Source organism: Phalacrocorax aristotelis, chromosome 9, assembly GCF_949628215.1.
Source record: "Phalacrocorax aristotelis chromosome 9, bGulAri2.1, whole genome shotgun sequence".
Taxonomy (NCBI): domain Eukaryota; kingdom Metazoa; phylum Chordata; class Aves; order Suliformes; family Phalacrocoracidae; genus Phalacrocorax; species Phalacrocorax aristotelis.
In genome coordinates this window covers 13,870,351-13,882,722 of record NC_134284.1, presented here as the reverse complement: position 1 = coordinate 13,882,722, position 12,372 = coordinate 13,870,351, and the positions used below count along the sequence as shown (strand labels likewise).

General features: G+C 45.3%; 1 protein-coding gene across 6 annotated transcripts in view; it reads right to left on the bottom strand.

Moving 5' to 3' along the window:
* Window positions 1–12,372, bottom strand: part of ADCK1 (aarF domain containing kinase 1) — a 93,731-nt gene that overhangs the window by 3,374 nt on the left and 77,985 nt on the right. For all 6 annotated transcript variants that reach the window (XM_075103625.1, XM_075103624.1, XM_075103628.1 and 3 more), the window contains 2 exons: window positions 3,354–3,503; window positions 2,907–3,104 (listed from right to left, as the gene is read on the bottom strand). In XM_075103625.1, the coding sequence (XP_074959726.1) occupies window positions 2,907–3,104; window positions 3,354–3,503 (348 nt within the window). The remainder of the gene's footprint in view (window positions 1–2,906; window positions 3,105–3,353; window positions 3,504–12,372) is intronic.

Sequence of the window (12,372 nt, the reverse complement as noted above, 5' to 3'; positions counted from 1 at the left end):
CCACTTAAGATGGGCGATGGGCTCCTCTCCAAACATGAGCCACCATAGCATGCAAGACAGCAAGCCCCCACTCTTCTGCCTCTTTTTAGATCTGAAAATTCCCCCACCATTCCAGTAAGTGTAGGGCAGTGTGGTATGGAGCTGATCCCATAAGCATAACCATGTCTCCACCTCTTCCTACAGAGGCCATGACATGAATCAGCAAATCCAAACAGAAGTCCCTGGAACATCTGAATCCAGAATCCAGCAGGACACATGCAGAGGGCAGTAAATGACTTCTTACAGGAGGGAGGCTTCTTTGTGGGGGAAGACAGCTCTAAAGCCTTCTCTCCTCTGGAATGAGGGCAAGCCGGCCTGTATTTCACGATATGGGATCTTGCACTCACTCTTTGTGAGCTTCAGACTTCTTATAAAGGAACAGACCTGCACAAATCAAGCGCGCAGGTCGTGATGGTCAGAGGTGTATACAGCTCACACACCACCCATGGCTGCTTTGCTGCTGACAAATAAATCTTTGTGTCCTCCTGCCTCCACCACTGACCAAATACACAAAGCTTCAGCAAGAAGACACTTAGCTCTCCTAAACGTTAAATGTTTTGTTCCATTATCTGTTGGCAGAAAATTCTGTCCTGATTATCTCTTATCCCTTATCCTAGCCAGCATCAATGCAGAGCCTACTTTATTTTCTACACATAGGTTTTCTTTTCTATTTCTTTTCTTTTCTTTTCATTTTTAGCTCCAGCTGCTTGCCCACATCACAAAACAACCACGTGATCTGTCATCAGAACTGTCATTTTCTGTCAAGGGCAAGGCCTGTGCGCAGAGGAAGAAATGAGCTATGCCACAGGACCTGAGAAAAGCCCCTTGGCGGCAAGTGCTGAGGCTGCTGCAGGATGCAGCAAAACACAATGATAAAATCAGATGAGATGAGCCTAGCAGCCACCCTGCGCGGTCAGCTGCCTGGCCTTGGCTTAAGGCAGGAACAACTCACCTATAGCAATCCTCACACATTTGCCTAGCCTGCTCCTAAAACTCTCCCGTGATGTGACTCACAGCCTCCCCAGACCGTCCGCACCAGCGTTTCACTGGCCTTGATGTAAGATCCAGCTTTTCTCATGTTCAGCCCAGATCTCCTTAGCTGAATTAAACCCATTGCTTCTTGTCCTGTTTCCGGCCATCTTTAACAGATTTGAAAATCGCTAATACAACTCTTCTCAACCCACTCTTTTCTAGACTTTTTCTGCCCTAACTTGTTCAGACTTACCTCATGGGTTGCATCTGCTTGACCACTAGTCGTTGTAGCTTCCTACTGGACTTGCCCCAGTTTCATCAAACCTTTCTCGAGATGCAGTGCCCCAGACCGGACACAGCACTACAGTTCGGATTTTGTTTCAGGAGGCTTGCTTCCTTGTCTCACAGGCTACTCTCATGTCGATACATCCTCAAGCAAATTCTCTGGAGCTCTCTGCTGATGGTACCTGCCTACAGGATGCTTGGCTCTTGTGCTGACAGAATCTTTCAAATTCAACTCTAAACTATGGGCAAGCAGCATCTCATTTCCTAATGCCACAGCAAATCTCCTCAACTCCCCATTATCTGCTGCAGGATTATCCAGTTTCAGCATTGAGTCATGTAGGCAAAGACAACAGAGCTGGCCCCATACGCACAATTCAACTCAATGGCAAAGTTCATTAGCCCACACAAGGCACCATGTGGCTGCAGTTACACCTCTGGCATAACCTTCACAAGCCAGTTTAGGATAAACGTTGCTTATTAGCTCAGAGTCAACACTGGCCTTGCAGTATTTGAGTCGGCTCTGTGTTGATTTGCTTTGGTGCCTCTCAATTTTTTTCTGGAGCTGTCAGCTCCAGAACCCACCAGATCAAGCACAGATTTTTTAGACAGTCACTGTATTATTTCTGATATGCAGAAAATTAACTCAAGTAGGAAGCAATCAAATTACTGGGCAGGAGGGTCCATTACCCAAGGTATCTGACCTACTCATTGCTATGGATAATGGCAAGCCAGTGCAGCAAATTCTGCCACATCCATCAAAATGAAACACCAACCCAAAGGAATTTCCAGAAGAGAATTTCACAGGACAATATTATAATACTACTTAAATGAATTTCATCCTCTCTACTACAAATGCATGAAGATAAAAACAAACCATAGGATACAACGTTTCTACCTACAGACACTAGCCCATTGGCTGAAATCACATCACTATATGCTCATGTCTAAAAACAGTACAGTTGGCAGGGGCTGCTACTATTCTTAAGGCAGTGTGTGCATGTCAGGAGAGCGAGGAGGCATAAGAAGGATCCCAGCATGTGTGGATAGGAAAGGTTGGAGAATGTAAGTGGCAATTTCCTAGATTTGTAGTGATTGAGTTGACAGGATCTGCAGTTAAGCAACCTTGACTCCAAGTTAATAGGGTTTCTGATTGGGAGGTAATTTCCAAGGGTTTTTAGGAGTTTGTATCAGTGCTGATAGTCATTTACATGAATAGTGATAATGCATTATCCTTCTCATGTCTTCCCACTAAGCCTTTATGTCTCTTCTACCTTAACCTATCCTCCTTGATGGTTCCCTGCACAGCTGCATTCGACACTTTTTTAAGAAAAGGCTGATCTACAAATGTTTCCCCTGCCAGAACTGGTGAACACTTAGCCATTAAAATATTATACAAAATTTAAGCATCCCATGACAACTGAAACTGGGAAATTAAGTTCAGCCACTATAGAACACATTGCGTAAGGAGTCCTGGTTTTTTCTAGCTCAGCTGTCAATGCAGAATTTTCTACAGAGCTCCCAGCATTGCTGCGATATCAGTGGTGCAAGTGGCTACAGCAAAGAAAGGTACCCCAGGAGAGGAAGGGCACAAAATAGGGAAGGGCACACACCTCGGTGGCTGAGACTGGTGACCGGTCAATACCCCTGTTGACAGACTCCCAGGACCTGGCGGTGAGCATGCAGGCGAAGAGAGGATACAAATCCCCTGCCCCGAGCCGCCGGCTGTACTTCTGCACCCTTTTCATATCAGCCTTGATGAGGGCCTGCCAAAGGCGGCAGTAGTCCATGCGGAATGACTCGCTCAGCACCTGGAGAGGGAAACACAACCCCCAGAAGTCCAAAGAGGACAGGGAATGGGGAGGGAAAGCCTTATGCCCCATACCTGTGCCCTATCCCCCATTTCAGAGACAGGAAATATCCTTGGAGGGTTATGGGAGTAATAGAAAAAATGTATTCATATGGTCTTAGGCAGGCAAGGCTGCAGCTGGGTGTGCTCTTTCAGCCTGATGCCCACAGGCAGCCTCATAAGGTCCTGGAAGCCCCCCATAGCTACGTACCTGGTAGAGTCCATGGTCCAGGAGGATAATGTGGGCCTTGCCAGAAGCTGGGCATTTCTTCACTAGCACGTTGCCTGGGTGTGGGTCACAGTGCACAAAACCGTTCACAAAGATCATTTCGCTGTAGAGCTTCCCCAGGTTGCGAGAAATCTGTGAGGAGACAGGAGGTGGTCATACACTGCCACCCATAGCAGGGTGCCTGCTGGGGAGGGGAGGCAGCCCCCACGTGCCAACACTGCGGGGAGTGAGGGTCTGGTACGTGCCAATGTCCCCATACAGAGCTCTTGCAGATCCTCACACTAACAAATACACATGGTGGCTACTGGCATCTACTGTGGTGTGACCCGGGGTATTGAGGGAAGGATCCACTCAGGGGGCACCATGAAGGTATTTGTGGGGTCAGGCGTTATTTAAGGACATTTGCCTGGCATGAAAAAAGAGAAAATACCTATGGATAGGAATGGGGTTTCAGGTAATGAGGAGGAAAGTGAGACAGCAGATAGGGGCAGACAGGCATTCACAGGGAAGGCACGGAAAGAGCTGCTGGGGTGGGAGAGAGACAGCTTGGAGGAAGACTCAGGTGTTTCCATGCATGGATGGCAGTGGGACTCAGTGGAGAAAGGGTGGGAGGAGACTCAGCCTGTCCATCTGCTTACCAGAATGAACATGGGTTCCCTCCCACCTCCCTCCACCACACTGTCCCCCACTTTACCCCCTCCTTTTCTCAGCCCCATGCTAATCTGATTTGCAATGTCTGTGAAGATGAAGCAGCACAGAAAGGCTGTTTAAATCATCCTGTCACTGCTGTGTCCCTCCATGCTGCTGCTCCTTATCACCAAGATATGTTATTAAAGTTAAAAACCTCCTAGGAGAAAGCAAACACTGTTGGGGCCTGGGATCAATCCCTCGCCACACACTAACACAGCAGCCTAGTCCTGACATCCCACCACCAGCCCTCCATGCCATCAGAGAGCAGCGGAGTGCTCCACAGCAGAGTGCTGAACAAGCAATTAAAAGACAATCGTTATAAATGATTCCAAGCATGTCCCCAGACACACAGTGTAAGCAGCAAACAGGCAACTGTCCCCATAAGCAGAGGTGGCAGAAGAGGTAACGGGGGTACTAACAACAGCTTGTCCTGCAGAAAACTAGACGGCCAGGGAAAGGCTCGCTTTACCCACCTCTGAAATGCAGCCGCCTCTCAAGAACAGCATTTGTTATGAATAGTGCCCAAGTAACTACAAATGAGGAGAAAGAACGAGAACTCTTCCTGCAGCACACCAACAGGGACAGCTGTAGGACCAGGTAGGACAACCCTCAGTCCCTCAAATGGGACCTGGAACCACTGCTGAATCGTGGAGGATGTGGCCCCTACACCGAATCACCCACACAGGTGGCATAGCACAGCCCTACGGTTTTCTGTAGTGAAGCTTCCCTAATGCCACACAGGTGTTGTTGTAAGTACTGACTGAGTGGAATGATGTTTTCCTTCTGAATCACCAGCAGAGATCAGTGGAGCAATGAAGTGACCCTTATAGGTCTCTCAGATCAACAAGCTCCAAAATCAGATAGGACCAAAGTACCAGGTGCTGTGACCTCTCAGAAGAGCTGAGTAGCACTTGCTGACAATCCAAGGATGTGCCGGACAGTCTGTTTTACATTTTAAGCCAGTCGCTCATTCACGCAGCCTCCCAGGCACCTGCACACCAGGAAGAATGGACTTGAATGCCCTGAGTGATCAACCATGATACCTGTGCACACACTGACCGAACCACATTTTGCCCTCTTTGCCTCAGCTGTTTGCCTTCCAGGGACCTAGAAGAGCACACAGTTATTGAAGATGAGGACTTGGGCACAATGGGGCACAACATGATGCCTTATACCCATTAAACACAAGTCCAGACAGGGGCTAGCAGTTCTGCAAACCTGTTGGTTGGTCATTCATGGCTAAAGCCTGGAAAACTATTAATTTGGGGCACTGGAGCATGGGCTGCTTCAAAGAGAGCAGATTCTCCTTCTGTGCTGCGGTGATGGCACAGGTTGGGAAAGTCAAGCAGTGGAACAAGTTGCCCAGAGGGGTTGTGCAATCTTGTAGGTTTTAAAGACCAGGCTGGATAACACCCTGAGTAAGCTGGTCTGACCTCATAGCTGACCCTGCCTTAGCAGGAGGTTTGATAGACCCCCGGAGGTCCCTTCCAATCTCAAATATCCTAGGATCCTGCAAAAACATCTCTCACCAAGTTATCCACATCACCCTCATAACAGCATCTTATGGGATGGCTGTAGGCTCCAGGTGCAGGGAAGGTTTCCCCTCCTGAGTCACCATCAGCAGACAGGTTACTAAACAGATCTGCGGTCACAGCCTTTTGCAGGCCACAGTGCATAATAAAAGAAGCTCCAGATTCATCTTCCCACCTTACCATGAAAACAGAGGAGTCACAGCCCTGTTTAGACCTACAGGCTGTGTCATGGGTACAAAACAATCTTCACTGCAAGATGCCCTTCCTCTCTCCCTTCCCTGCTGTACTTGTATTTACCTCTTCTCCAGCATGCAACACTGAGTATCTATCTGCAGTAGTTAATTCATTGAAACTAGACTTTATGGCTTCTTTAAGAAAGAGGAACGCATTCTTAATTTAGTTAGCATACAGAAGATATCTTACAGGGATTTATGATACAAGCATATAAACAGTCTTTACTTCTGTAGAAAAAAATTACCCAGTGGAAGAGATGGAGCTGTGCTGCATATTTTCATCTATTGGCATACCTCTAACACATGATAAAAATTAAATTAAGATAGAATGCACCAATACTGTCGAATCTAAACAAAAAAGGAAGGTTATATTTCTAGGGTTTAGAGTGTAATACATGAATAGTTACCTATCATTTATAACTCAGACAAAAGGAGTTCATGTTTCTAGAGAAAAAGTTTAGGGAAAAAACATGAAACCTTTATATACATTAATTCTCCAGTACTGTGTCCCATCACTATGGGCCTTTATTCCACCCTTATTGAGAAGGCCACTGGATAAATAACATATACAGAAATCACTTTGGAAGAATGCATTTAGAAGAAATGAGAAAACAAATGTGTGAAAACCTCCACTCAGGAGAAGGGAGGAATTTATTTGGGCTGTGTAAGACCTCAGGGTGAAGGTGCACTGCAAATTAGACAAAAGGTTGCAGTGATTTATGGAAGCAAAGACCAAAGTAAACACACAGGCATTTTGTTATGACACGGAGAGGTCATCATTCCTTTCTCTGTTTATCATCCAACACAATGAGGTCCTTATCAGTACCAGGGTCCCCCAGCATTGTTCTGCTGCACATTGTAAAAAAAAAATAATAAACACCCTTGGAATCCTGCATTCACTTCCAGACACCTCATTAACGGAGAGATGCAGACTACACGGGGTGAGTTCAGAGAAAGCAAATAAATAAGCAGGATGCAGGAGAAATTTATTTGGGAAAAAGATTAAAAGAGCTGAAGATTCCAAAGTTGGCTAAGGGATGGCAGAGGAGGGGCAGTCTACTGATGTTAGATGGTCTGAATAGGAAGGAAGCAGAAGCACTTGTAGCACTGGATGTGCTACAAGAAATACAACTAGGCAGAAGAGGGTGTAATCAAGAATGGCATAATTCAGGCATAACACATAAGAAAAAAACCTGTGCTAGTCAGCAAGCAGATCTGAGCTGGATATATCAGGATGACACCAGACTCTGGCTCTGGCCAGAGGCATGTCCTTGCCTATTGCCAGAAGGTGTTTTGTATTGCCTAAAAGAAGTTCAGTTTGTCTGTCTGTGCTGCAGCAAAACATAATTAAAGTCACCAAGTGAGCCTGCGGCCTCATCAGCCAATGCAAATAGCAACCTGCCATTGCCACATTACATGACATGACCATGACACTGTGTCAGCCAACTGCACATTTTCAGCCCAATATTTTCATTTTGTAAAAAATCTAGCTGAGGAATAAGCAGATTGCAGACAACGAAATGGAGAGTCAGCAACCTGGGCAAAACCCATGGAGTGACAGATACATGTATAACAGCCGGACTTGGAGTTAACTCTTCACCAAACTAAATACACGAAGTTCATTTTATGTACTCAATATGGCAAGGATGCTACATGTCACAAACCATCCTATGTGAGTTACAAGTCAATACAGAAGAAAATAAGAATGCGGTGCAGACATTAAGGATTGCTATTGTACAGTATCACATAGTGTCTCTATAAACTAGTCAAGTTTGCTGGAAATAAGACAGAAAGCTTGACTTCTGAGGCTGTTCCAAAAATTCACTCTTTAGATGGTCAGAACCTTTCCCCTAAATCCAAGCCTACTTTTAATGATGTCCAGTTTAAATAATTTCCTTAGCTAACATAACCCTAGAGTTTACCTACTTCCTTCCCTCTTCAGTATTTACTACTCCAGTGTGTTCACCAGTAAGATAATTATCAGCATAAATACAGCATAAATACTGCCCCTTTTCTACAGGATGCCCCTTTATCTGATGTGTCCTAGGAGTCAACCTGCCTTTTGCACAGTCACACTGCACTGGAAACACATACTTACCCTGCAATTGACTAACATCCCAAAGTTAATTCTAATATGTCACTTCCCTCTGATAAACTCCCAGCATATTTAGGAAACTCTTCTTATTAGTTTTCAAGTGCATGGCTTTTCACTTGGTATTGCTCATTTTTATCCCTTTCTATCACTTCAGTCCTCAAGGCCTCCAAGTGCTATTGCTACTCTGGTCCTCCTCTACAATCACAGAACCTCCCAACTTGGTGTCATCAACAACCTCCTTCACGCAGCTGTGTTTGTGTCAAGGTCATCACTGAATTTATTAAATAAGATCAGCTTGAAGAGCACAAAACTCTACTACAGTAATTTCTTTCCACCATTGCCTCTATCAGTTTCTTACCTGCTTTGCAATTTCCCTACTAATCCCCACCTTTTCTAGTTAACCGACTCATATCCAGTGTACCAAGTATTTTACCAAGTACACCTACTGCATTTCTGTCATCTAATTCAGAGGATCCCAGGCTGTAGTATAGGTAGCAGCAGTGATATATTTGTTCTTGTATAGGTACACAGCTGCAAACTGTTGCTGCCATCAGTTTGGAAAGCCTAGACAACCTGTTACCCTCGCATGATCCACTACGAGCTGCTTTTGATGAACCCATGTTATACTCCCTTGCATGCAGCCCCATAGCAGCAAACTCCTGGGCACACACCAGCCCCTGTACACAACTCTCATCTTAACAAATCAGCACATCCAGCTGAGAGAGCAATGTGACAATAACAAAACATTGGAAAGCCATCACAAATTAGTATCTTTACAAACACCAGTAAGCAATAGCTAGCAAGAAACCTCTCAGAAAGGCAAGAATTAAGCCTATGAATATTCTTACAGGAAAAAGATGGCACGTATATCATGCTCATGGGTAGCTGCAATGTAGCAAACCAGACTGGGTTATCCAGGGAAAATCACTGATACTTTCCTGGCCCTGTGAGCAAGCTGGAGTAGTCCTGGCTCCATGCCTCCAACTGACATGAAGAAAGGCAAAGGAAAAAATCCTGTGACATGGTCCTGTAGAGTTGATCTCACCGCCTGCCCCTGATAAGACCCAGATGAAACTGCCTGATAGGGCATCATCCCTTCCTGTCCCACCTCCATCTGTGACTGTCTCTTTAGATCAGGAGCAGATACTAGTCTCTGGCTTTAATTTGGCTGTAATATTTGCAATTATTTTAAGAGATGGCGACACTAACTTCTATTGATCTCATTAAAAGTAAAGGTCGTTGTGCAGCTCATTTCTCAGGGCTCAATATTACCTCCTCAGGCCAAAATAATAGCATTGATTTTGGAACCTTAATCGAAGGTTAATTGGATTGAAGAGTGTATTGGGTTTTTGCTTGCTTTCGTCGTTGTTATTGCAGCCATCGTCTATGGGTTTGCTTAATCCTGCTAGGGCAATCCTGCCCAATTAAACTGGTGTCAAATTAGCAAAGGGTGCAGATGGAGAATAGCCACAATTCGGAGCCTGCTGTGCGTCTCTGCTCTGAAATGGCTCTTGTCCATAGCAGATTAGGATGGTCACACACAAGAGATTTGATTTCACACTCTGCCCTCTGTGATCCAGTTGTGAGGATCGAAACAGTGCTCTGTAATACAGTACTATCACTGTGCACTGATCTAGCGTCACAGCAAGGTGACGTCTGGACACACACAATGTCATTAAGATACAGCAATAGTTTTTAGGACTCCTGCAGTGTACTCCTAGCATGCCCCGTACTCTCTGTTGGGGACTGAGGAAATTATTTTCCTGCTCAATGCCCCATCTTCCATGGCATTTAAGTGGGGAGAAATATTCTGACTCATCTGCCCAGGGAACTGGGGGACTAACTTGGTAAGTTGCTACAGATTCTCAAAAGGACACAGGAAGAGAAGACGAGTCATTGTTCATTTAATAATTTCTTGCATCTCTGTCAGACCCAAAATGGCCATGGAGATCACTTTCCCTTGGCTTTAAAGGTAGTCGTATTTCCTTGGGTTTAATGTAAAGCATCTTGCTGAGACTTATGCAATTGATTGACACTGATGCTGAGACTGACTTTCAGTAAGAAATGGGTTCATGTGTAATTTAATTCTTTTACCTGGTGTCTTTGCACAGTTCAGAAGCTGGAAATGCTGGGGGTCACTATCCTTGCTTACCAGTGCCTTGTGCATTTTTGATAAGCTTCAGACAAGAGGAAATGTAAGAGAATCTGCAAGGGAACCTCTTCCCAGACTAAATCAGCAGGCGCAAAGAGCTAGCCATCTTCCTCAGAACCAGTGTTCTTCTCCGTGCTCCATTTCATCTAACACTTGAGTGTTATAAGCACAAATACTTGAGACATGAGAGGTTTCCACACTTGTGCTGACAAAGGGATCCCACCCTGGGAAATCCCACTTAAATTTTAGCAGCTACAAGGCAGCAGCTCCTGACTCTTGGCAGAAGGGTAAATCCCACACTGAAAGCATATTACAAGTTGCAAAGCTGTCAACCATGAGACAGTAGCTGGGCTCTTTATCGAGCTAAGAGATACCATTCCAGTGCAGAACCCATTTAGTAACAGAAGGAAGCAAAAAGCCACAGTAGGATGGGGTGACAGATGGCAATAATTGTGCACAGTAGCTCATCTTAAGTACCTTAGCTGTTTGCTTTCATTCCTCAGCTGGACGAAACACTTTCCTGACTTCTGAATCACCCATGGCTCATGACCAGGCTCTCAGCGAGCTGAAGTACATGGCATCGTTTCCTTTCCCTGACTCAAGTCCAAGCCAGGGTGATCATGGGGGACTCTCCACTTGGCTACCTGAGCTGGCTGGTTAGTTGGAGACATGCCACGAGTACATCTGTAAGCTCCACAGATCCCACAGCCTGCTGATCCAGCAGCCTCTGCAGAGGCAGGGAAAGCATCCACAAGGAGGGACAGGGATGACCCATGCAGCAGATCAGAGGTAATGGTAAGGTTTGTATACAGACAAGACCTCTCTAAATGAATCAGGTGAAATCAGAATGGGTGCAAAAGAAGCATTTGTGCCATTTGGGATCTTCTTTAAAAGTCCATGCTCTAAGTAGCCTTGCTATCCTTCCTTCGCTCCTGCATACAGTATGCTACAAACATCTTGAGAGCATCTCAGTCTATTTTTCCTCCCTTCCCTGCTCTACCCATCTCTTCCAAATGTATCTTCCCAGTCGAGACTCTAAATGGTCTTGCATCTTGAAACAGGGACAGCCCAGTTTCCACGTGGCTCCCTTTTTAAGCCTGCCATGACCTGGTCTTCCCTCAAAATTCATGCCAGCTCATTTCTTGATAACTCTCCTCTCCAGGCTTCCCCCCCGACTGTCACTATCCTAGCTGCATGCTCATCCTCAGCTACACACGCAGATGAATAAGTAACTGTTCCACAGGCAGATATTTCAGTGTTTGCGCTTGTCTTTAAAAATCAAAGCCTTCTCTGATTAAATACCATTACAATCCAGCGCTTGGACGGATCCAGAGAGATTAATGTGCTTTTGGGCAGCTTTAATGATAATCCTGCTACAGATGGTATTAAGTAAATGTCAGTAACCTGGTTTGAAGGGAGCTTTCACCTCAGGGATCCTTTCCATTTAGAGAAGAGAGGCTCAGCTTGCTTTTCAAGGCTGCATTGTCACACAAGAGAAATCCTGCTTCATGAAGACTCCTTTTCCTCCGCCCAGTAAAACAAAATGGAGTAAGAAGATAGATAGATAGATAGATAGATAGATAGATAGACAGATAGATAGATAGATAGAGGTGATTTATAGGGAGCTAATGCATCTCTTGAAAGCCAGAACTGCTGTATATTATAAGCCATGTCATAGCTTTGAAACCTGAGTTGCCACCCCCCGCCCCGTTCCTTTCAGTGTCTGCTGCCTTTTACTCACTTCACCACCATGCCATGCGGTTCTTTACCCAGGGCATGAACAGCAGCAGCTGATAATGGTCCTTGGTCATATTTGTCCCCACCCGCTGCACCTTGCCAGAGAGGTCTGGGGTGTGCACTGCTCCAACCTCACCTTACTGTGGCCATAATTACAGATCTCATTCCCCATCCCATGATTCTGACAGGCTCACTATTCCTTCCTTTCTACTCTTGCTTTACTGGCAATTAGTAAAAGTTAATCATTAATTTTGCAGAGTGGGGAGTGAAAAAGAAGAAAGAACAGCTCAGTGCAGGCACTCAGAGAGTTTGCCGAAACTCAGTCCTACCGCTGAGCTGAGTAACTTCCAATACCTGACAGATTGCCAGAAACCTCTGAGGCTTATACTTTGCAGTAGTAGAAGTCTGTTGACAACTTTTTAAAAATTACGTCTTAGCCATCATTTGGAGACCAGCTCAGAATCAGAAAAATATGTGGTTTCATTGCTCCATGGAACCTATGGTGCCAAGACGTCACAAATTTACCTTCCCAAAGGCATGGATGAACCAAAAAATGAGCTGA